General features: G+C 37.1%; 1 protein-coding gene across 1 annotated transcript in view; it reads left to right on the forward strand.

The window, feature by feature from the left end:
• The window catches only part of Paics (PAICS bifunctional enzyme), a 130,167-nt gene extending 105,632 nt beyond the window's left edge, over window positions 1-24,535 (forward strand). The window contains exon 8 of the mRNA XM_090393287.1: window positions 24,230-24,535. Within this exon, the coding sequence (XP_090249413.1) occupies window positions 24,230-24,393 (164 nt within the window). The 3' untranslated portion in view covers window positions 24,394-24,535. The remainder of the gene's footprint in view (window positions 1-24,229) is intronic.
• Window positions 24,536-27,349: the final 2,814 nt, after the last annotated feature.

Consider the following 27,349-nt stretch of genomic DNA (forward strand, 5'->3'; position numbering starts at 1 on the left):
CAAGGAAGTCTATATTGGCCTGTTCTGATGCCCAGATGGCTAGGTTCTTGTCAAAGCTGAACTGTTGTTTGCTGATCCCATTAAAGTGATGTTCTGAGATTAGGCATGAAAATTCGGTTTTTAATACTTGAACAAATATCTCTAGATTGGTTTTATTGGTGTAGTACTTGATGTTAATGCAATGGTTTGTGTTGTTTATTCCGTTTATATTTTTGTTACTGTTATTAAAACTTAATATGCAATGATCAGAACAGCTTTCCTCTTCTTCACATTTCCATTCAGAAAACCAGGGTAAAATAGCGTTGTTTGCCAGTGTCGGATCAATGAAGCTGCTTCTTCTGATATTTTCAAATGATGGAGTGTTACTGTTGTCGTTTAGTATGTGTAGGGAGTTTGATGCTATGAACTCTTCCAAATTTTCACCTCTGTTGTTTGTGCTCTCGTTAAACCATAAAACTGAATGGACGTTGCTATCTGTTCCCATAATTAAGCCGTGGTTGATGATAAAATCCACCATGTTGCCCATTTTTTCTAAGTCATATTTTACGTCAGTGTGATAGTTTATATACATACTTGCAGCAAAAGTTTTAATTCCTCTGTACGTAATTTCAATAAGTACCGAGTCCTCATTGCTCTGCTGGGTTATTAATATTGCCTCGACTTCAGGGTTTACCACGAGTATTGCAGCTCTCTTTCTTTCTGATCCTTTGGAAAATATATTTAATTACTTGGAAAACTGCATATTTAGTTGTTGGTGTTGTAGGGTTCTTGTATTAATGCCAGTCCTATATTTTTTCTATTTATGAGTTCTGTTAAGTTATTAGCAGACTTGATAGAGCATTGTAGATTTATTTGAAGACATGCCAGGGAAGTAGTGCTGTTTCTACAAGCTTTATTATTGCTTCCCATAATCTATGTTTTGAATTTTGAGCTGTCTGTAGTAGTTGTATGTTGGGCAGTCTTTGCTTAGTGCCATGTGTTTGCAGTCGTTTTTGATTTTGGCAATTTATGCAATTCATCTCGGACTTATTTCGTGGACACTTGCTGAACTTATGTTTTTTGGAGCAGAATGGACAGGTGGTTTTTCCCCTGCAGTCTCGTGGATGATGGTGAAATTTATTGTAGTTAAAGCATCTCAGAACGCTTACATAGTCTGCACAATAGCAAATTTTCCATAGCATTTTAACATTGGTTTTCAGCAGTTTGGTCCTCACCATTGGATTGACTTCTATAATCAGGTTTCTTTTTGTTCATTTTTTTTTTCATTTGTACGATAAATTTCTGTGTCATCTTTGTGTCGCCGATGAAGAGTTCTTCGTTTTGTATGCGGATTGAGTCTATTGCATTGTTCGTATCTATTTCACTGGGAATATCATATATTATGAGCCTTGGTAGATGTTTCTTACTGGGATTTGCTACTAATGTGTCTTTGCATTCCTTAGATATTTCATTATGTAGCAAGTCTATATCGGTCTTTTCTTTGGATTCAATTAACACTCCTCTGTTATTAATACTTTTCATTTTTGTGATTCCGATTTTTATTTTTCTTGGATCTATTTTTTCTTTTATAAGATTTTTGGTTTCTTCGCTGTTTAGTTGAGCTATCAGTTTTACTATTAATTTATAGCAAGGATTATTTTTGGATTCCTCTTTGTTTTTAGCGTTGTTTTTAACGACTTGCGAGTATAGCTGAGTAGGTTGAGCTAAGTTAACCCGTCCCTGGTTGTTTGTAGTAGTCTGTTGTTCTTTTGATACTTTAGTTGCATTTTTCATTTGATTAAATACCTTCGTTAGTTCACTCACCAAAGTTAGTATGTCCTTTTTTAAATCATTTCTTAGATTGTTGCTTACTTTGGCAACGTTACGCAGCAGATCTGGGGCTTTTTCGAACTCTAATTTGTCCCGTGCCACCATCTTAATGTTACTTAAAGTTGTGTTATAGCTTTCCTATTGAAATGCTACTCTTTCTAAGATACAAAGTTTAAGGTAGTGTACTTACAGTTTTTCTGCTTGTTCCTAGAAGTGACTCTTCAATTGAATTAGGCTTCAGAGGGTTGTTTCTTGTGTCCTTTGTACCTCCCAGTGGCAGCAGTTGTGTGTGTGTGGAGGGGTTGCCCTTGCTGATCCTATTATGACTGGGATGTTGTCTTTGAGATGCTGAACAATAGATAGTCTGACCACAGCAGTATTCAGTTCAAAAAAGATGGAATAAAATTTCAGTCTTATATGCTTAGAACTATGAAACGATTGAGTATATTACTCACTGTTAGATAGAGCACTGTAAGAGCTATCAGTCGATACTAGATACATCCAGTTTTCTGTTCGATACCACATAAAATCAAGGTAAAAGCAGGAGCAGTTTCAGGCGCGCGTCCGAGCTTGTACGACTGTGTGTGTGTGTGTGCACGCGAGAGAGAGAGAGAGAGACATGCCGTTCATTTACCCTTAAACATAATTGATGCATAGTTGGGCCCAAAGTATTTGCAGTTATATTAGGGGAAAGCCTTGAAAATCTGAGGAATAGCATCCCGTTTTCTGAATTTTTGATATTGGAAGAATAACAAGAGAAACAGTGGCCCAACATTTTCTAAAAATGTGCTAGAGCTGTAATCAGTCATTTATTAAGGAGGCTCTAAAAAGAGCTCTCATTCTCATGACATTCAGTATGAGATGATAAAACATCTTTGGATCTCCTTCTGCTATACTATACTGAAAAGGTATTTAGAGATTTGTGGCATAAGTCAGTTTTCTGCCATTCCACGAAAAAAAAACAGGAAAAAAAAGCCATTATTTAGAAAGCATTGATCTTTCCAACACAGTGTGGCTCTCACACAATTGTTTGACAGTAGTAGACCATTTGGTTCATTTCAAAACATCTAAAAGATGCGTTCCTGAAATGAGAACATCTCTTTCTTTGACATGGAAAAAGCTTATGATAATGCAGCCTGTAGAGATGGCATACTAAAAGACCTCTGTCATCTAGGTCTCATGGGAACATCTTCATGAGACTCTCAGCAACAATTTTTTTTTATTTTATTTTTTTTTTATTTTTTAATTAAAAATTTTCTCTGACTAAATCTTTGAGTGGCTGTTGCACAAAGCTCTTTTTTTAAGTGTAACACTCATTGCTGTCAAAATAAATTCAATTGATTGTCATTCTTGTAACATGAGACATCGGTTGAAGTTTTCAGCTGAAAAAAGTCAGCGTACACTTCTGCCAAAAATGTACCCTTCATCCAGAGTTAAGGATGGGACAAATACTAGCTAAATTCTTAGGACTCAATTTTAACAGAAAACTTGCATTCCTTATATGCATTTGCCAGTCAAGAGGAAGGTGAAAGAGCATAGAGTATCCTTTGCACTCTGTCCTCTACAGAATAAGGTGGAGATTGATTTTTCCTGGCTCTGCCTTTATTGCACTCTTGTTCATTCAAAACTTGATTATGGATTCCAACTTTACTCTTCTGCAATGGAGACCACTCTCCATTGGTTGGATCCTATTCATCGAAGCAAGTGAATTTACTCGGTTACTTTTACAGAAATGGTTGTATCTTCAGTATGCCCTAAAAATATTCTCTTCGTAAACATCATACATGGGCTGGTATTTTTTTCTCTGCTGGAAAGTTCAATATTACACATATCAGACTGCCATTCACCTGTTTGGTCTGAATGTTAGCATTACCTGCATTGAACATACTAGCATTCTCTTCATGGCAAGTTTGCACTCCATCTTGCAGCTTCTTTTTCTGCTAGCTAAGGAAGTCTCATGCACCATCACTTTACCTGCAGTTGTTACCTGTAACATGTACCAAACAGTGGCACTGATTTCTTACTCATCTGAACTGATGGTTTGAGATCTGAGGCCTCTGCTGGTTATGCTGCTGTGTTTCCTGACCAAATTATATCCACCTTAGTTCGAACTTGGCTGCAGTATTATACTGCTGAGCTGCATGCATTCAGCTTTTACATGTACATATAAAAGAAAACTTCTACCAAAAATCTGATTTATACAGACTTAGTGAGTTTCTTAAAGGCCATCTGTTCTGTGTACACTCCACATTCAGTGCTTTGATATTTGACAACTATTGTGTGAAAGGAAAATTCTTAATTTTGCTGTTCAGTTGTGCTGGATTCCCAGCCATGTTGGAATTAAAGAAAATGAGACTGTAGAAACTCCTATTCCAGTTTATACTTTTTTCACATACTATTTGTTTGTTTGTAGTCAAGCTAGACAGTTAGAGATTAAAATTAATCAATGGCAGCCATGGCAGAAAGCACTGACAAATAACCAGCATTAGATTAAGCCTAAATTTAAGCATTCGCAATCTAGTCAAGTCCACGTGGTTAGCCTAGTGACTTTGCTCTTCGCAACCATATGCCTGGGGAAGGAGTGCCCTAGGTTTGATTCCCATCGATGACATGAGGAGCTTAAGGATCTTCCTTGGCAATAACCAAGTTAGCTAGTCTTGGGTGTGAGCAGGGTTTTTTTCTGCCAGTTTATCTGGGGTTTTTCATCCCAAAAGCAGGCAAACCAGCCCCATGAACACACACACGAATTATGGTCGTGAACACTACCCTTATGGGATGTAGCAAGGAGTGACAAACCGGCTGCATTAATTTCGTCATGATTCCCTCATTAGGGGACTCTACCGGTCCTAAAGGGATGGATGAGATCAATCAATCAATGTAGTCCACCTTGAAACTGAAAAGAGGGGAAATCTGTTCTTTCCCCCCCTCTTCTTAAGGACTGATGATTCCCCCTTTGTTTTATCATCATCATCATCATCAAATTCCTGCATTTACCCTCAAGGGGGGTACATGGCAGGAATATGATAGTACTACATGAAAAAATTACATCATTACTAACTGCCTATCTACAATTTTCCTCCAAATCACTCTGTTACTTGTCAAGACTCCAACATTATCAGATCTTATATTTCTATCGTCTAAGATACTTTGTACCGTATCAATCCACCTATATCTTGGTCTTCCTCTGGGTCGTGTTGCTGCCAATCTGGCAGAGAACACTTGTTTTCTCTGCCAGGAATGAGATTAGCTCTGCTAACACATTCCTGGATGCTGACAATGTCAAGTTCTTTCCTAATATCCTAATTTTTAATATGATATTGCCATTGATGTCATCTGTTCACGCCTCTAATCATTCTCAGGACTCTCATATCTGCGGTCTCTAGTCTTTGGTCAAGTGTTTTACTTCTGCCCCAGCTTTCAGATCCATAAGTTAAAACTGGTTTGAACACTGTCTTGTATACAGCTAATTTAGTGTTCCGACTAATTTCTCTCTTATTCCATATGAATTTATTTAATTGACTTCCCACCATACCAGCTTTGCTGATTCTGTTGTCTATTTCTATATTTAATTTACCATCTTCACTAAAAATCGTGCCTAAGTAGCTGAAAAGTTTTACTTGTTCCACAGGTTCTCCATTCACAACACAGTTGATATTTTCAATGATTCTGCCTATTTTCATTGTCTTTGTCTTTTTATTGCTGATCTTCATACCATACCTATTACAACAGCTATTCAATTTAGTCAGAGAATCTTGCAGACTTGTAGCGGATTTATTTAGAAGTATAATATCATCCACATAAAGCAAAGAGCTGACATTAACATCTCCAATTTTGATATCATGTTTAATATCACTTTCCTTCATAATATGATCCATATAGATAATGAATAACAGAAGGGTAATGTACATCCTTGTCTCACACCAGATTTAACATTAAACCATCTTCCTGTACTTCCTTCAATTCTAACTGCTGATTACAACTCAAATAAAGACTAAGTATTGCTTGATATAATGCCCTATTGACACCATGTAACTGCAGCGTATTGAATAGTGTCTTTCTTGGCACCTTATCATATGCCTTTTCCAAATTGACAAAACTTAAATACAGATCTTTGTTATATTCCCATGCTTTCTCGACTACTTTTCGAAAAGTAAAGATCTGATACTGACAGCCTCTGTTTGGCCTGAATCCAGCTTGTTCTTCACCAAGCTTTTCTTCCACAATTCTTCTCAACAGTTTCTCAAGTATACTTGCATATATCTTACCAGGAACACTCAGTAGGGAAATACCTCTGTAATGCTCACATTCAGTTTTATTTCCCTTTTTATATATGGGTACTATGAGAGCTCTACTCCAATCATCGGGAATTCGTCCCTCTGTCCAGGCTTTCTGAACTATGTAGTGCAGCCACTGTAAGACTCTTATACCACCATACTTCAGCATTTCTGGTCAAATATCATCTACTCCAGCTGCCTTTCCACATTTCAAGCCTTGGATGGCTTTTTCTACTTCAAGTATGGATATGTATTCCTGCCTGCATGCCTGGTCAATGTTTTTTACCACTGTGCTGTCGTCACTGCTTGTTTCATTTAGCAGTTTTTCAAAGTAATTACTCCATACTTCAAGGATATCTTTTTCTCCCATTTTCATGTCACCTTTATCATCTCTAACGCCTTTTATACCACTCTTTCCTCCATTCCTAAGCTTCTTCAACAACCTCCAGAATATTTTTCCACCTTCTTGATATTTATTTTCTATATTCTTGCCAAAGTCCACCCATGACTTTTGTTTAGCTAGTTTTACACATTAGCATTCTTGCATTTGTCTATGTATTCTCTAACAGCACAAGCTGACTTATTTGACAGGAACTTTTGATATGCTTTCTTCTTTTCCTTCACTGCCTCTTTAACTTCCTGTGTCCACCAGGGAGTTCTGATTTTTTTATCCTTACAGACAACCTCACCACATGCCTCACTGGCAGAATCAATCAATGTTTTCTTCAGAGTTTGCCACTGAATCTCCAAGGTTTGATTCCTGTTCTCAATCTCTTTCATTTTTTCTTCAATAATCTTTGTGCATTTTACTCTACAGTTCACATCTGAGAGATGCTCAACTTTTATTTGCTTTAAAACTTTCTTACATGTTATTCTTTTCAATATGAAATTCAATTTTATCTTGCTCAAGACTAAATAGTGATCACTTCCAATTTCAAATCCTCTGTACACTCTGGTGTCCTGCACCACGGAGAAAACATCACTATCAACAATAACATAGTCAATGAGACTTTTCTTATTCCTAGCCTCTTCTCTCCATGTGAATTTGTACACATTTTTATGTTGGAACATGGTGTTAGTAATAACCAGTCCATGTCCTGAGCAGAAATCCAACAGATATTTGCCATTGTTATTAGCTTTGCTCTTTTCTCCAAATTTTCCCAAAATATTTTTGTATGTCTCACAATCATTTCCTACTCTGCTATTTAGATCCCCAACAAGGACCACTTTTTCATTGTGTCAGTTGCTTTTTCTAAAGCCTCAAAAAATTCCTCTACTTCTACCTTAGTATAACCTTCTGTGGGACCATAGGCACAAATAAGTCTCATTGTCCAGTTCCCCATCCCTTTGTTTTATTACCTTGTATATTACTATAATATAATGGCACAGTATTGCCTTTCTGTCCTTCACCAGTAATGCAGAACTTCAACTAACTTTCCGTTATCACTTCATTCGCAGGTCCATAACCTTATGAATTTTCTGTAATCCAGTTCTGTCAGGCTAGTGCATACACAGTTGGTAATCTTTTCTTCCTATGACCATATTTGCTTGATTAAACTAGCAACAGTTATTCATTGCCCATACTACCAACCTGTTTAAATAATCATCAAACTTCACATTATCTTCACTATTGCTTTCTCTCTCTCAAATACATACACGTGCATAGTAGAATGCAAATATTGGCAGCACACAGACATGGGGAAATTAGTTTAGGTGACTAAAGCTAGAATGTGACAGAGATAAAATATATAGAGGTAGACTTTCAATAAAGGAATAAGTGTCAACAAATATGGTAGTATGTAGGAGTATGTAATTCCAACAGATCAAGTAGCACAACAACACCGACTGCTGTGCGCAGACTTTAAATTAAGATCGAAGATAAGAACTTCTGGTTGCCATGGGATGAAGACAATTAAGTGGTTTCGCTTAAAAGAAGAGAGTGTGAGGAATCGTTTTAGGGAGAGAGTGTTAGAGAGGATTTCGGATGGACTGGAAAGTGTACAAGATTGGTGGAAACATAATTCAAAAGTAATCCTGAGCTGTGCAATCGAGGTGCTTGGTGAGACATCTGGAAAGATTAGAGAGCAGAAGGAGGGTTGGTGGTGGAATAATGATGTACAAGTGGCAGTGACAGCTAAGAGGAAGGCAAAGCAGAAGTGGGATGAGTCAAGAGTGGAAGAGGACAGAGAGGTGTACAAAGAGAGAAAGCAAGAAGCCAAGAGAGTTGTGGCACAGGTGAAGGCCATGGCATATCAAGATCTGTATGATCAATTAGAAACAAAGGAAGGACAGAGAAAAATTTACCAACTAGCGAAATGTAGAAATAAAGCAGCTAAGGACATCTTACATGTGAGGCAGATCAAAGATGCTGAAGGAAGAGTATTATGGAGGGATGTGGACATAAGAAACAGATGGAAAATATACTTTGAGGGACTTCTGAATGAGGAAAATGCAAGGACTCACAGAGGAGATGGGCAGCCTTCTGAGGGGATGGTGCAGAACATCAGTAGAATGGAAGTGACGGAGGCCATGCAGAGGATGAGGAATGGAAAAGCGGTGGGCCCCGACAGAATTCCAGTGGAGGCATGGAAGGCACTGGGGGAAGAGGGAATTGACCTGCTGTGGGACCTGTTCATGAAAGTTTGCCAACAGGAAAATATACCCGAGGAATGGAGGGAGAGTACTCTTGTTCCCATCTACAAGGGTAAAGGGGATGCACAAGACTGTAAAAATTACAGAGGAATAAAGTTGATGTCCCACACAATGAAGATCCTAGAAAGGGTTCTTGATGGTAGATTGAGTGAGGAGGTGGAGATTGCAACGGAACAATTTGGCTTCATGCCTGGTAGATCAACAACAGATGCTATCTTTGGGTTACGACAGATGATGGAAAAATATCGAGAGAAACAAAGGGAGCTACATCTGGTATTTATTGATCTGGAGAAAGCATACGATAGAGTGCCAAGGCAAGAAGTCTGGAGGTGTCTGAGGGAGAAGAAGGTGCCGGAGAAATATGTCAGGTTGGTGCAGGAAATGTACAGAATTGTGAAGACAAGTGTTCGGACCTGTTTGGGACAGACAGAAAGTTTTCAAGTAACAGTTGGCTTGCATCAAGGGTCAGCATTAAGTCCGTTTCTGTTTAATATTGTGATGGAGGTGGTAACAGAGGAGGTGAGAGAAGATGCACCTTGGACAATGTTGTATGGGTTACGACAGTTGTATGGGTTTCAAACCTCTCTCTTCCAGATGACATCTTGCTGTGTGTAGATACAAGAGAAGAAGCGGAAACTAAACTGGAAAGATGGAGAAAAGTACTGGAAGAGAGAGGTATGAGACTGAGCAGAAGTAAGACAGAGTATATGTGTTGTGCAGTGGGCGGTGGCCAGGAGACAGACCTGGAGCTGGAAGGAAATGTCATCAGGAAGGTGAGAGACTTTAGATACTTAGGTTCGACAGTGGAAGAAGATGGAGGAGGTGAGAAGGAAGTGGGATGCAGGATACAAGCAGGTTGGAGGAACTGGAGGGAGATGGCTGGAGTGTTATGTGATAAGAGGGTGCCGATCAATCTGAAAGGCAAAATTTATAGGACAGTAGTGAGGCCAGCTATGACATATGCTATAGAAACTGTGGCCCTGAGGAAAAATAACATCAGCAGGATGGAAGTAGCAGAGATGAGAATGCTTAGGTGGATGTGCGCTGTATTTTCGCTCCTAAGTTACGAACTTAGGAGCGAAAATACAGGAGGCAAGGTTGAGATGGTTTGGTCATGTGATGAGGAGGGAGGACGAATATGTGGGAAGAAGGGTCATGCAGATGGATGTGCAAGGAAGGCGGAAGCGTGGGCGGCCAAAGAAGAGATGGAGGGAGCTGGTAGAAGAGGACTTGAAGATGAAGAACTTGGATGTGGTGACAGCCCAAGACAAGAAGGTGTGGAGGAGACTCATAACTAACAGTGACCCCACTTAAGTGGGAGAAGCTGCAGAAGAAGAAGAAGTAGGAGTCCACTTATTAAAATTAGTTGTTCACTTGCACTAATTGAGTGCATTTGTTGGCGTAGTAGAACGATGGATCATATTTTACAACCATTTACATTGATTAATGCTGTTAATATTCAGATGTAGAGGGTATAACATTAAAATTATTTCAGTGAACTCCAAGATTTTTCTCTTGTTTCTTTCTTTTGAGGCCTCCTCTCTCTGGTATTCTATGTTTCAGACATCTTCTTTGATGTGTTGTTCAATTGATTTGTCTGTCCATTATATTGGTCTTGCAGTTAAACTATGGGTTATACATTCCACAGTATTTCGAAACATGTTTAAGCTTAATGTAGCAGAGTAAAAATATTCTAATGAAAGATGACAACTCCAGGGTATTTTCGAGTCTGTGTTTAGACTAAATGGAACAATGTAAGGACTGTGTTCTAATGAAAAGGATGGAAAATGTTTTTATTTATACTAAAGAATTCTTGCACCTGATTAAAATAGAGATAATGGAAGAAAGAGAAATGAAATTTTCTTCCTCATTGTTATAAGTGAGTTTGTTAGCTGGAAAAAGTTTAGAGATGGTACTTTTTTTTTTATTTAAGATAGTACTATTTTTATTTAATTTTTTTTATTTTATATATATATATATATATTTTTAAAAATAGATTTAATGACTTAAAAACCGAGATTACTTATAAAGATTTAATAAGATTAATACAACTAGTTTCGGCTTATAATAGCCTTCATCAGGTATTCTTAAAGGAAGAGAATAATAATAAACATTAAAGTATCTAAAAACTTGAAAATACAGGTAAAAAATCGCCACACATAATTGATACATAAATGTTTTTTTTTTTCTTCTCTTTAAGAATACCTGATGAAGGCTATTATAAGCCGAAACTAGTTGTATTAATCTTATTAAATCTTTATAAGTAATCTCGGTTTTTAAGTCATTAAATCTATTTTTAAAAATGTATCACAACAACCGAGTTGAAGCATATAATTACACGCGCGCGCGCACACACACACACACACACACATATATAAACATGTTGCTCTCCAGCCCAATTTAATTTTGTAACCCCAACAGATAATTACAAGACTCTAGCTTTGATGTAGTAAAAGGGTTTTTTTTTACCAGAGGTCAGGCCAATAATTGTTGTAACAGTTGGTCAGTAACTTTAGCAAACCATGTAGATTGTAGTGCAGCTTGTTTCTCTGTATATATGTATATTAAACTAAAGTTTTGCTCTAACATGGTGGTTGACTCCATAATATATTCTGATCACCATGTAAGCATGAAAAAAGGAGTGTCTCTATTATTCACTACACTAAACACAAGGATAATCTTGAATGGCAGGCGATATCAAAGGGTGATATGGTCAATCATCCAAATGGAGAATTGGACAATTAGGCTTTGTGTCTATGGTCTCACAGAAGATTCTACCAAGAAACAAGTGGGGTAAAATTTTCTTATTATTAGAGAAGAAAGCTGATGCAAAGAAAAAGGAAAAGTTGGTTCATGTTGGAGATCTAAGTAGCAGAGAAGGATATGAATGCTTGACCTATAGAAATATAGAAAAATTTGGAGAAAATTTGCACCTCCTTAGCACAATTGGTAGAATGTTTCACCATTCAGTTAGGAAAAAAACCTGAGTTTGATTCTTGTCTTGATAAGAGAGATCTTTATATGGTCTCTTCAATTGAAGATGAGTTAGATAATCTCAAATGTAGATGAAAGTTTTTTTTTTTTTTTAATGAACTTGAGTTTTTCATCCCACATACAAGCAAATCTGCCAATGAGAAATACTTGCGATTTGCAAACCAAAATTACTATTATTAGTGACGGTGAGTAGCAGATGGCATTGTGCGTTGATGATAGTAGTATTGTATGTAATTGGAGGATTAAGTAATATGTGAGATGTGTAGTAGAGAAGAATGGTGTCATTGTAATAACAGCCTCATGTGCCAGTAGGCATGGAAAGGCTTGATGATGATGTCATGTAATAATAGTAATTACCTGCTTGATTTCTGTTTAGGACATGGACTTGCCATTATTATTACTATGTCTTCTCACATAGTATTGAGGATGGAATTTTTGCAACATCTTGATGTTGGAACATGACATTAGTAATGGCAAGTTCATTACTCACCACTAGTTCTGGACACAAGAGTATGCGGGGAATTTGAAATGAGTAGAATAAAATTAAACATCATATTGAAAAGTATTTAAGAAAGTTTTAAAAAGAATCAAAGTTGAGAAGTTTTCAGGGATGAACTTTAGGTTTAAATATACAAATATTCAAGAAAAAAAAGTTTAGAACAAGAATCAAACCTCGGAGATTCGGTGGTAAACTCTGAAGAATACGTTGATTCAGCCAGGAAAGCATGTGATGAAGTTGTCTACAAGGCAATCATGCAAAAGAAGAAAGTATACCATAGCAAGTAAATCAGCATGTGCTCTGAGAAAATACAGAGAAAATTTTTAAACAATCTTTCATTAAATCAATAGTAGCAACTCTTTCTATCAAAAAATCTTAAATGTGGAAAGGCATTTGCAGTAAATGATATTGAACCAAAAATTCTCAATTTCTGGTTGAAAGTTTTTTATCCAGAAGTCTCATGATCAAAAGCCTGAATCTAAGTGATTAGAGCAGAGCTTTCATGGTACCATCTATAAAAAGAATTGAAAACAATTTCAGAATTAGTGAAATTTCCTTACTGAATGTTCCAGGTAAGATTTATGCAATAGTATTTGAGAAGAGGTTATGAAAAATTATGAAAGCAAAACTTGAGAACAAGTGGGATTCATACAAATAGAAGTTGTCAAGATCAGATTTTCACTTTTAGTCAAATAGTTAAGAAATGATGACAATTGACATTTATGTCTTTAGGGGTGAAGCAAGATGCTTTTCATATTCCCCGCTATCTGTTGTGGTTACAGTGAGGGTAAAATTTATGAGCAGTTTGCTCGCCCTGAATGGGCATGGAGATTATACTTTGCTATAGGAGGCTAATATAGCTTTTGGTCTTCTATATTTGAATATGTCTGTTGCCTCATATGCTGCAGCTTGCTGAACCAAATCGTTGGGGTGTGTGGACGTCTTTAGGAAAAACTTGGATGCTAAGGATTGTAGAAAAGAGAAAATATAGGGAATATTTGTATCTCTATGAAGTTGATTGTTTCTAACATACCATGTTGGCGTTCAGAATCATTCTGAAGCACTTGTTCTGCAGTCGTTGTATCTTGATAATGTTAGTATTAGAGGTGTGGCTCCAGGCTGGAGAGGCATAGGTGATTATAGGATGAATCATCATCTGGTATTGTTGCAATTTGATTCCGTTGCTGAGCTATGGCTTTAGATGCCTTTGTGCACGCAGACTTGATGTGTTGGTTGAAAGATAGTTTTTTGTCGAGAATTACACCCAGGTAATTTGTTTCTGTCTGCCAGGGAATTTTAGTATTGAATAGTAATACGTCTCCTGCAGGAGACATTGGCCTTTTGGAGAAAAGAACGGCTGAGCTTTTCTGGGGGTGGACTTCCAATCTCCACTTGGAGAACCAACCCTCTAGCTTTAGAAGGTTTTCTTGAAGCTTTCTGGTAATGAAATGGGGTCTGAGAGATCTAGTTAGTATTGCGTATCATCCGCATACAGGGCCAAAATGGAAGTCATCGGATTGTGCGGGATGTTTGACATGTATACGGAAAACAGCAATGGAGCCAGTAGAGATCCCTGTGGCACTCCAGCAAAGATATGGCGCTGGGACAATGTAGAACCTTTGATTTTAACTTGCATCGATCTATTCTGAAGATATGAGTGAATTAGATGAACCATTTTTAGTGAAGTACCGGCTGAGATAAGTTTGTGCAGGAGTCCAAAATGCCAGATTTTGTCAAATGCTTTGGATAGGTCTAGGCAAACAGCTCCTGTACACTGGCGCCAGTTGTAGCTAGTGGTGATGTATTCGACAATTCTGTGGACTTGCTGAGTAGTACTATGGTGTTGCCGAAAACCAAACTGTTCTTTAGGGAGGATGTTTAGGTCATTTACTGAGGTTTGGACTCGTGAGAGGATGACCTTCTCTGCAACCTTACCCAGATTGGAGATGAGACTGATTGGACGATAATTTTGTGGTAGGTGTGGGTCTTTGCCTGGCTTATGTATAGGAATTACATCAGCCAGTTTCCAGGTGGAAGGAAAATAGTGAAATCTTAAAATTGCATTTATTATACTGGTCAGGTGCACTACTGCTTTTCTGGGCAGAAGTTTGATTACCCGATTAGTAATGCAGTCTGGCCCAGGAGCTTTTTTGTTCTTTAATTTTTTAATAATGTCATATATCTCAGCAGGTGATGTTGGTGCAATATGGTCAATGCTGGTGATAGGAAGTATGTGGTCAAAGTCAAGGTTTCATGCGAAGGCCTGCATTGCTCCTCCAAATTTTATGCTATAACTTCTGCTTTGTCTACATCTGTGTGAGCAAGGCCCTGGTCAGAGAATATTGGGAGAAGGGATCTGACTTTGTTTTGTGAAATGGAGGCTAACTTTTCATCCCATACTTGGTCTCTTTGAGCACATCTCTTACTGCCCCATTTAATCTGTTTAGATTTGTTTTATCTTCTGGCACACACTTGTTACTGAATTTTTCCTAGCTCTGTTTTTGTCTCTGATCAAGTTCATGATGTCTTCAGACAAACGATCTGGCTTGCGGGCAGATTTGTAGGAGGTAGTTACCATTATAGCAGAATTAATTTGTTGTGTGAGATTTTTAACTGCAGTTTCTACTTCTTTTGTGCATATGTGAGGAACAGGTCCAATATAATCCTTCAGTGCTGTTGACAGTCTTTCCCATGCTATGTAGGAGTGAGAAGGAGGAGACAGGTATTCTTGTTTTCCCAGCAGTAGTAGAATTGGGTTGTGATCGGATGATAGTTCATCCATGGATATAATGCTGTATTGAAGTTTGATATCCTTCAGGATAGCTATATACAGGATATCAGCAGTGCCAAACGTACTGAGATGAGTTGGCTTGGTGGGGCCTGCCACAACAGCGTTGCTTGATCCTAAGTAATTGGAAAGGATGCAACTATTCTTGTTGGTGGTTGAGCAATTCCACGCAGGGTGCTCTGAACTGTATGCTTGGAGTTCAGATCCCTGGCTATAATGGTCTGCTCTCTGATGCATAAGATGGCATTTAGGTCAGAGTGTAGTAGAGATTTTTGGGGAGGGTTGTAAGCTGAGTAGATTTTCAATCTGCCAGCAGAACTGATGACTACTTCGATGCCTGTGATCTCAAGGTTAGTGGTTGAAGGGGTTGCTCACAGAGTGGTGCTTAATATAATTTTTAATGAAGATGGCAGTGCCACCGCCTCTGTAGAGTAATCTATCATTTCTGTATAGTCAATAACCTCTTATTTTAGGATTGTCTGAGGGTCTTAAATGAGTTTCACTGATTAATAAAACATCTGGTTGATACCTATATGTGAAATCTCGGAGTTCCAGAATTTTGTTTTTGAGGCCATTTGCATTCCAAGCAACGATCTGAAGAGATGCTGGAATGAGTTTGTGACTATTCATTTATGAGAGCTGCGAGGATGACCTGCATTTCACGAAGAAATCTTTTAGTGGAGGTTTCAGTAGGGTTTGATAGGCTGGAATTTTGTGGCATGTTTGCTAGTGAGGCCGTAATAACAGCAGTTAGATTTTTAGGTGCTGTTGGTTGATTTTGTTCTGGTATTGGTCTATTTGTGCGGGTCACATCAGCATAACTTCTTGTTTGCTTTTGGGTGTCTCTATTTTTGGAGGTCTCTGATTGTGGCCGCTGAGTCTCCGGATTTGATGCCTGGGTCTCTGTTGTTCTTATACTGTAGGAGGAGGGCTGATTGACTGCCTCCATCCATCTGTTCTTTGGGTGCTGAGTACATCCTTTGTAGTTTGCAGGATGAGGGCCAAAAGTGCCAACCGCAGTTGTCACATTTGGCCGAGGTGGTCCTTGGCTTAGTGCAGGTATTGGTTGGGTGGCTGTCCCCACATTTCAAACATCTGTATTCAGCTCTACATAGATTCTGGGCATGGCCAAACTTCTGGCACCTGTGGCACTGCCCAGAAGATGGAGTGGTTCTGGTGTGATGATGAGACCACAGACTGTTTTTAAGTTGTTGATATCCTTGTAAATTTTGTGAATCTCTACTAGGACTAATGGCATGGGAGTCTTGTCTGCTTTGTACATTCTGCTGACCTTGACTGGAGACAGATCCTGAGAGTTCAGGTCAGCAGCTATTTCTGCTGTGTCAATATCTTCACAGACACCATGAAGGACCACTTTTAAGTTTTTTTCGGAGCTGAGCGCAAAGGTATGATACTGGATGCCTCTGTTGTCCAGTTCTTTGGTCAACCTTGTATAATCTGTCACTGTTGCTGGCTGTATCTTTATGCCTTCATCCATGTTTTTGGCTTTAATGAAACCAATGTGTAGATTGGACATTGTGGATCTTAAAGCTGCTCACTTCTGCTTTTCTCTAAGGTTGATCGGAGGCACCTTTTCTTTGGGAGAAATAGCAGCGTCCAAACCCTGAGGATCCCGTTCCATTTCATTATTGTCATTGTGCGGTTCTTCTGTTATTCTTCACTTTTTGCATGCGCGCACTTCTACAAAGTCTGAAGAGTAGAAGGCACTGATTCTAATTGATCTTCTGCGACAACGTCTGTGACACTTTCCGGGGGAAACATGTCGTAAAGTTTCACTTTTCCTGGCCAATTGTTAAGTAGTTCACCTAGTCTTATAAATTCTTTATATACTTCCTCGAATATTGTCTCATTTAGCTGTTTTTCCATAATTATCAATGTGAAGTATCTTTAAAAAAATAAAATAAAATATAAAAAAAAACGCTTACCGTGCAGTTGTAGTCTTACTGGCACTGCTACAAGACTGTACTGTTTTGGCAAGAGCACTGAATCAAAAATTGCATGATCTTCAAGACACATAATATAATAAATGCACCACAATTCCAAAACTGACTGAGGACATCCTATCATCACCAATTCTCATTGAAAACCAGAAATCATAACAATCTGTATTTAAGTTTTGTAGATCTGGAACAAAAACAGGCGTTTGTGCCAGAATGGCATGAAAAAGACCCATAGGTAGATAAATCTAGACCGATTAATGCACTCAGAAGTGCTCTGGGTGACATATTGTTTTATACTGTTGCTAAATACTTTCATGTCTAACATGTGTAGCAAAAAATGGAATTTATTAAAGATCCGATATATTTCATCCAGTGTAACATGGACATCTTCAAGGAGATAACAGAAGAACGGTTAACTACATTCAAGACATGAATCACATGTAGCATTTGTTACAAGCTCATATTTCAGTCATAGCTGAGTTGAATAAAAATGCTATTAGTTTATAGGAACAAGTTGGATAGTTTCTGTAACCTAATTGGTGTTTGGGGGGGGGGGGGGGGGGGATTATGAACAGTTAACTACAATCATTTCCTACAGCTTTAAAATTGGCATATAATAAGAGCAGTTAAGATAGTGGTTGATCATTGAGTTTCTCTTTTCTAGTACTTCATTCATAATTATTCTATATTTTTTCTATACACATATTAGCAATGTTAGTGTTTAACAATATATCTAGTACACATGTTCCTTTAAAATTTCTGATCACTAACCTTTATGGTAAGGAACATGCTGCATTTGAAGAAGAAGAAAAAAAAAAAATCATAACAGACTGGTGTTCCTTAAGTGCTGTCACAGTGCTAATATTCCTGCTTTTGAAAGCAATGGAGACCATCAAATCATGTACTGTGCATAAAATGTATTCAAAAAGCCAGTAAGGCCTTATTGATAAATCTAATATGTCAAACAAAGAAACAGTTTTTAAATAATGCTCATCTTATCAAGCTTAAACTCCTTAAAAGACATGCTTGGTCAAGACCATTTTGAATTTTTAGAATTTCAGTATTCTCAGCCAGATGAGCAAATTTTAATTATAAATCTAGGATTTGTGAGTTTGAAATATTAGAATAAAGCAACCAATGCAATGCTTAATCGTGATGACATAATTATCCCTATTGACTGGATTATAAATTTGACAAACAAACTATGTACTGATTGCTTTATCAAAAGGCCTGGATTTTTCCTTGCCTCCTCAATAGATACCTTACTTGGATGTTGTTATGGTAGGCATGGAAAAAGGCATCAGAGTTACATACAGAGGAAACAGATTATTTGAAATTGCTCAAACTTATATAAAGTAAACCTTCTCCTTTGAACATACCCTTCTCAGAACTGCAAGCTCTTTGTTTCTTTTGCAGGAGAAGGCTGACATGCATTTCATTTACAGAGCTGCGGACAGGAATGCGAGGGAAGCCCAAAGACTGTACTGAGAGAGCGCTTTCCGACCAGGCGCGTGCCTGATCGTAAAACCTTTCAGTGATTGCACCTATCTCTGTGTGAAATGGGCTCCTTTATCAGTGGCATGCAAGGAGTGTGAGGACGTCACGTTACTGAGGAAATTCTACATAGGGTTGCAGATCGTCTCGAATGTAGCACGCGTGCAATTTCCCATGCCGTACATGTGCCCCAATCGACAGTGTGGCGAGTTCTACGAGACAAACGATTACACTCCCTACCACGCCTTGTATGGATTTTGCACAGTGGTTCCTGCAGCCGGACTTTGATGCACGTCTTATTCACTGATGAACGCACCTTTACATGTGAGGGCATTTTTAATACCCACAATTATGTGTGGGTGAGCAGAAATCCACACGTCCACATTTGTACCAATGGTGTTTCTCCATCAATGTTTGGGCTGGAATCCTACATGACCATTTGATTGGCCAATACCTTCTGCCAGCACGACTGAATGGGAGAACATATCTCGTATTTTTACAAGAGGTCTTGCCATGATTACTGAACCCTGTTCCAGCAAACATTCAAACACATATGTGGTTCCAACACGACGGAGCAACCCCCCCCCCCCCCCCCATTTCAGGGTGGATATGCCTTGGATGCAGCATTTCCAGGACGATGGATTGGTCGTGGTGGTCCCATCGCTTGGCTGCCACGATCACCCGATCTCTCATGTCTGGACTTTTTCCTATGTGGCCATATGAAAAGCCTGATCTACGATAGCCCCATCAATTCCAATGAGGACCTTATTGCCAGGATTTCTATTGCCGCTGTACGAGAAATGCCTAGTGTTTTCGCAATGTACATCAATTACTACGTTGAAGGAGTGAAGCCAGCATTAATGTTGGCCGTCGCTCTTTTAGCAGTTTCTGTAATTTGTTCAATAAAATTCTTTAATTTATGTTCGATAATTTCTGCAATTGTTTCAAATCTCCTCTGTCATTCTTGTGCTTCTTCATTTCCTGACACAGTAGTTGCTAACCCCTAGCGCTTCACCGCTTGAGTTCAGACCATGCATTGTATGACGAAAAGTGCTTGTTTAGGTGTGTTCTATCACCCCTTAAAGTTTGGCCCAAGAGTTCTGAATCACCCTGTATAGAGAAGTCAGAAATGCCACCAGGCAGACAGGGAAAATTATTAAGCTTACAGATGTGAAGAGATAGAGTTCTAGGTGAAGAGGCACAATTATAAAAGGATTTTTGTTGTAATTCATGACCTTAAGCCAAATTGAATGTTATCAAAGATGGAAATGGAGCATTGCTAATATAAGAACTGGAAGAAATATACGACGGTGGAGGGGGGGGGGGTGTACTGTAAAGAACTGTACAGCAGAGAGGATAAGGGAAATTTGGAAGGGCCCTTTTATGAGAATTTAGATTTGCAACCACATCCACTTGGGCATGAGATTGAATGAGCAGTTAAGTGCTTAACAACAATGTCCCAGGTGTAGATGGAATCCCAGCAGAGTTGATTAAGTCCACAAGAGATGGAGGGATAAGAATGCTTAATAGATTTGATTACAAGGATATGGGAAACTGGAAGAAATCAAAACTCCACAGGTCTCATGCATTATCCAAGGATATTCATACCACTGTACAAAAGGGAGATATGAAGGATTGCAAGAGCTATAGAACTATTACATGTATCCCTTGCTTAACGTGGGATTTGATTAAGGCGTCGAAATTAATTGCGGCCATCCCTCGATATACACGGCAAGAGTTTTGATTAACGCACCTTTAACTCTGCAGATCTCGCAGCTGATCTGACAGATACATGCAAAATGTATAATATAAATATTCTTACACAATTCAGTGTATAGCTTGGAGGTCATGTGTAGCTGTGCATTCATATGTTACGAGTGATATTCTGCACTGTTTTTTTTTTTTTTTTTTGCGGTCAGTTTGGTTTAACACATGTTATGTAAAGGTTTATGATATTTGACAGTAAATTGTATCTGAGAGATACCGCGACCTCTGATGTCAGTATAATATGGTTCAGTTGTTGTTTTTTTATTCTTTGTTCAATAATTTCTAGATTGTAACTGAAAATAAATAAACCATCATGTATTACTGAAATTAGAGAGCCAAAGGCTTATTTATCATACATGTCCTCTAGGCGATGTGCTTTACATTATGGAAAATACTAAGCGAAGTGATCTGGAGCTTACTCCACCTTTACTACGAGTTGCCCATAAGGTTGCTTATGCTTGCATCTGCTGAAACTTTTGGTTTCTATGTATTCGGCACAAAACTCTTATAGTTTCTATATTCGGCTATGAAATGATGTTGGATTCAATATCCACTTAATTTGAACCATCATGTATTATATTTGCAGTGTTTTTTTCTTTATTTTATTGCTTGTTTGCCGAGGTCTGGAGAGTCATTTTGCTTGTTATCGTAGAATTTATGCAAATAAGAAAAAAACTAAAACTGTTCAATTCTTCTGATAAAAAAAATTGCAGTAAATAATGTAGGTACAAGCATTTATTAAACATTTACTTTGCATTCATTTTTTATCTTTCCTAAAAGAGTACCATATAAAATGAATTATTAATACAGTAATCAATCATGGATGAATTTTTATTTTTACCATTGATTATTAGATTTGATTAACACGATTTTGATATACGTGGTAACATCGAGGGATTAATTAACCGCGTTAATCCAGGGATACCTGTAGTTTAATATCTCATGCAAGCAAAATTTTATTAAAGGTAATTCTGAATAGGATTGAAGCCAAAGTTGAGGCAGCGATGCAGGTTTCAGGAAAGAAGAGTACCAGAGATTAGATCCTTTGCCTTAGATTATTGAAGTATAATGAGTTTGGTCTCCCTTCAGTAATGTGTTTCAAAGCCTGTACTAAGACTTGACTGTGTTCAGCATGTGAAATTCTGGGAGGTAGAAGTAATAGGGTTTCCTGAACACATGAGGTTTTTTCTTTTAAAGTTACATGGTGGTCAGCATTGATAGTGTCCTTCACTATGGTGAAACACACCTGTCAGACCATGCACTCCAAACATGTCACAGAATTAACTGGAAAGGGACTAATTCCCTACACTGCACCAAAACTTGCTCTGAAAGAAAATTCAAGGAAGCTTGTGAGATGCTGATTTATCATCCCAATCTCAACAAGAATGATGGATCAATAATTCCAAGATTGTGGAATTTACACAATTCGTAAATTCCATAATCTTGAGGGGGGGGGGGGGGGGGGGCTTGAATCTCAACTTTTCCAAATGTAGAAATTATTTAAAACAAACACACACATATATCATTTTTTTTTCCCAATTCATTGGGAGAAAGATCTTTTGTTTTAAAAAGGATTAAAAAAAAAAAAACTACCTATGAAATAAGATGTCAGAAGAGAGGTTAAACAGTATTGTGCTATTATATATGGGGCCCCCTTAAATTTTACTTCCAGGGGTCCCAATCCAGCTTAATCTGCAACTATATATACCTATGGTTGACAGAAAAGGAGAGCCTGATGGAGTGGTGGTGGTATGGGTGTATCTAGAAATGGAAGGGTGTTCTAGTTTTCAGTGTTTAAGGAAGGATATTTGGCAGTTAAGACCAAAAAACAATCTTCAACATATTTATGTCAGATTTTGGATTTCATAGTAGCAAGATCTAAAAATTGGCAATGCAGGATGGTGGCACTGACCCATGGCCATACCTTCTTTTTGTAGGTACTTATTTTTCCAACTGAAATAATGATAATGTAGTATGAGTAAATAAGACTGTTGTCAAGTGTAATTTCTTCTGCAATTTTGGTGATTGGGACATTTGTAAATAGAGCAAATACCAAAAGTGACTAATCAATCACTGCTATTAAGAATTTTATATGATGGAATTTTGTCATATATTCAATAATGAAAGCAGTCTAAATTACTATGCTGCAGGAGTGCTCAACCTTTAAAATTTGAGACTGACTTCTAATTTACAAAGATATTATCCAGGTATTAGAAGCATTGACACCTACCAGAAGAGTTGGCCCATCTTTATCTAGCTTGCAGCCTTACATGGTTTTCTTCTCCTTTGCAATCAGTTTTTGATGGCATCTTCTGGTACAGCCCCATTTCGTCTCCATTGAAATTTTGATCTTTTGTATTGCCACCATCATCAGTAGTCTTTGCTAAATCTCTGCAGCAGCTGCCTCTCCTTACACTTTGATGTCATGTAGGTTTGTTCTCTTCTTGAACCTATCAAACCATACACATCTTGCTCCAAATTTCTTTGGCTTCCTCACCTGTCCATTTTTTGTAGCCTTCATGTTGTTGAAAAGGTTTGGGCTTTATTTTGAATAATGTTTAAGGAAACATGGCAACTAGTAGGATCATCCAGACCATTAAGAGTTTCTCCATATCAGCCACAAGGTTCTCCTTTTTCCTAATTAGAGTAGTGTTCACTGGAGTAGCAATTATATTTGTTTTTAATCAGCATTAACAGTAGTGTGAGGGAAGCCTAGGCTTTAGCCTATCTGAGATTGGATTGCGATACATCACTAAGTTCAATCATTTTAATCTTTGAATCTAATGTAATAGCTTTACGACTTTTTCACACAATCAGAGCACAACACAACATAGGTGTGTGACACGAGTCGTGTCTGACAGCACACTGACAATAATGAGATGACACCTTTCATGTTTTAGGGTCACAGCACTAATGAACTGTAACAAAGTGACATAACTTTGGGGTAATTGGCAATTCAAAAAAGTGCAAAGTGCCTTAAGTTGGGATATACCTGTATTAGATCTGTCCATTTTTTGTGGGTAAGATGTTGGGTTTTGGACAATGGCTGCATTACTTTTGTCTGCTCTAAGAATATATCTTTAGTAATTACGATTTTTTTTTTTTTTTTTTCAATTGGCACTAATTCTGCTGTAGTGAAGTTGCTGGTTTATGTATCATTCATCCAACCTTCAATTATCAAATCTCGCATTCGGATAATTATTCATTCTCAATATACCCAATCATTCTGTATTTAAAATATTTGGAGGTTTCTAATAATATTTTATCACCTGTTTATGATTACCTTAATATGAAGGACAAAACACTGCTAAGAACTTATTTTATCTTAAATTAAGGTTAGTAGTGGTTTTTTATAATTTTTGCAATAAGGAGTGCTGCTTCTTCACCTCCATAGCAAGCTGATTGTAGTAAAGCTGGCCTGGTTGGCCGAGTGGTTAGCATATCCGCTCTCCAGCCAAAAGGCTGCGAGTTCGAATCCTGCCATGGTCATGGATGTTTGTTATTGTCTGTGAAAGTACTAGTGGTGGTAGATGATCAAGGTTGGTGGAGTAGTGAGACGAAGAGGATGCCCTCCCTCGATGAGTCTTAGGACTCCCTGGAGGTGTGATGTAATAATAATAATAAAAAAAAAACCAACCCCCCCTTCTTTCAACTACTGCCTTTAAGACAGTGGTTGAGAGAAGGGGGGTTGGGTTTTTTTTTTTTTTTTTTTCAATTGGCGCTAATTCTGTTCTAGTGAAGTTGCTGGTTTATGTATCATGTTGATTAGTCAAGGAGCTTCAAGTGTTCTTAGGAAGCATTTTAAGGTTTTTGGTTTACATTTTTATCAGAGATTACATTTCTTTGATCTGGTATTACTGAGAGGCATGTTATATTTGCAGCACAGCAACTAAAAATAATTGCATTATATATGATATTACTGGTTAATGATTTGGATAAATAAATTATCATTTTCAAACATTACATTATATTACATTGATTTATTTTACAGGCTTAGGATGCAGTACTGTATTATCTACTGATGGTGCTGCACTCTGTGCATCTCATATATTAGCCATGAATGATCATGTTATTTGGAGTCGCCTTCGTGCTCAACAGCTTAGTACATGGATTTCTTTAAAACAAGCTGATAAAAAATTACGTGCACAACATTGATTTCAAACCAGATTTTTAGAAGGCAAAAGTGAAATTTCTGTAATCCTATAAAATTTTATGATAGTGTTCATTTTAGTCATAAAAGTTGTCATTGTTGCATTTTGTATGGTATAGTCATGTTATAATAAATTTTTTACACAAATTTATTTAGCTCATTTGCAATACATGCATAACAAAGCATTTTGTATGTGCTCAACAAAACAAACAAAATCTGTATTTAGTTATCTTAAATTATGTACTAAGAAAATGTTTTAATGTATGATGTTTCAACACTATAAAATGGGTTGTGCAATGAGTGTAGTGCCACACTAGTCAGATGTTTTGAATTTTCTTTTTTCATCCCTGGTAAATCACAATTTTATTAATGGTAGAAGTTCATTTTTTCCCCATGAGACAGATAGTTTGAAGAAACATCCATTATATTGAGTGAAACAATCATGTAATAATACATAGCCAGAAATAAAAATAAAAGAAGAAAGAGAATATTTAGTGCAAAAATTTCAAGTAAAGAAAAGGAAACCTAAAAAGACATGCTAGGTAAGCAGTCCTGTTTTTAATTTAAATATATTTCAAAAATTAGTCATTTGAATTGGCATAATTCTCTGCACTTAATTAGCAAGCATACAGATACTGTGTACTGCAGAAAATGCGGACAACTTTGAAAATCTTGCTTGTCTTAGGGCTCACAGCTATCCTGCCTTATTATTAGACTCATGGCTTTTCATATATCTAATTTATGCTGTTCTGATAGGGCAGTTAATTCTATCACTGTTTGTAGTCTGTCTAGTTGGACAGTTTGTAAGAGGAATAAATATGCATCTCTGTGTGTGATCAACTGACTCACTATCAGCTAAAACATCCTTATAAAGGTTTCTTGGTTTCTAGATAGGATTTAAACTTCTAACTGGAGGTATCCCTACTACCACCTGTGCTATGAAGCATTGCTCTCAATATTCTTTTATATTTTGGTTTTAGAAGAAAAAAAAAATTTTTTTTTAAATGCTATTTACAGTTAATGACAATATTGAGATATATATATATATATATATATATATATTTTTTTTTTTTTTTTTTTTATCTATTTTGTTCCAATTTGAATCAGAAATCAAATAATTCAGCCAGTGCTTAAACAAATTTACAATATTTTTAAATGGTGAATTATTGAGTAAAGGTCTGCATTAAGTGTTGAATTATTAAAAGATTTGTATTCAGCATGAAATACAGATCCATAACCTCTGACCACTTAATATGCATGTTCAGGATTGCAGTTGCTGCTTGAAAAATATTGGCAATTTTACATACTCTCGTATAATCCTGTAACACAAATTTCAGCCTTGTGTATTCCTATAATGTTAGACAAGGAGGAGTAGGGACACCTTGCTTAACATGAAATGTATAGGCACTTTCTTCCTAACTACTGATATGGTATTTCATAACAAAAATTTGTAGTTCTATGATTAACACACACATGAAGGGGAGGAATTGAATTTTTGACATACAATATAAACATCAATTAGAACTAAACAGGAGCTGAATTTCAATTATAAGTAACCTTAGTCACACTATGACTACTTCATATTTGCAAAAAAGATATAAGTTAGGGCTTTATCTTAGTGTTTTAATGAGTAGAAGAAGGGAAACTACATTCAGAGTAAAATTAGCAATAGCACTACCATTGTTGCATTCTGCAACCCAGTCATGCGAAATTTGTTATGAATATCTTTGATAATGCATTTGGCTTTGCATTGTTTTCGGAAGCTAACAGCACTATACAAAGCACTATTTTATATATATATATATATATATAAGTTATTATATTAATTATATAAATTTTTTGATTCACTGCCTTTAAAAATACTCACTACAATTAAATTTAATGGAATTAATACAGTATTAGAGAAATAGTTAAACAGGTTTAATTATTCTAATATTTCATGTTCACAGAAATTTTCAAGAATACATTATTAAAATTGTAATGACAAACAGCAAAATAAGTGGAAGAAATTTGGCTTTTCTAAGGCTAAAGTCCTATGAGGAGCACCCTAGGTGTAAAAATGTCAACCAAAGCCTAAACACACATTTACTCTCACTATAAACTTGTTATAACCTAAGGAATAGTTTGCTACAGTGTTGACTTTATTGTTTTCAGTCATTTTTTAGCAAGTTTTTATTGTTATTGCATGGGAATCTCTGTGCAGTCTGAAACCTAATAGGAGGCCCAAACTCTCCAAACAATACCTGTTGTGCCAATTCTTGAATACATTCATGTACAGAAGTACTCAAGCAGCCTATTCTGCTCATTCATTACTCTGAGCAAAAACTAGTCCTGTAGCATTGCCTTTACTAACCATACTTTCACTCAGGGATGAACCTCTTTCTCTTTTTACTCAAGCCAAGTACTGAAAAAAATTACGTATCAGTTCCATATAATCCTTTTAGTAACTTAAAATTTCTATCATATCCCCTCTTTTCCACCTTTCAGCTAACTGCAACCCACAAACTCCTTTAATCTGTCACCTTTATGTACTGCTGTAACTTGTGGAATGGCACAATATGAGTTGCTACTCCTGCACTAGTAAACCACAAAATAATTGACCATCTCAAACTATCATACGTAGTATTCTGCATACGGCTATCTTGGTCATTCACTTCTGGATCCTCAGCTCCAAGAATTTTGTGTCAACCATGTAAGAGTTGCATGGTTGGCCACAAAATAATACAATATATATATAAAAACTAAATCCACTAATGCCTTTCATTTCCCTGTAGGGACTAGAAGCATTTTAGCCCATCTAACTTTTGGAAACCGAGGATAGTTTAGTCTTCACCAGTACCCAATCAGTGATAGCTGGCACCCAGTGAAGAGATGGCTGACAAGTGCCACCATCTTGTGCACAATAATCCTAACTAGATTTTAATCTGAAATAGTGTAGGTTTGGTTTGGCAGTCGATTTTC

This window comes from Typopeltis vanoorti, chromosome 5, assembly GCF_054136105.1.
Source record: "Typopeltis vanoorti isolate ZY-2024b chromosome 5, IOZ_Tvanoo_1.0, whole genome shotgun sequence".
In the NCBI taxonomy this organism is placed as follows: domain Eukaryota; kingdom Metazoa; phylum Arthropoda; class Arachnida; order Uropygi; family Thelyphonidae; genus Typopeltis; species Typopeltis vanoorti.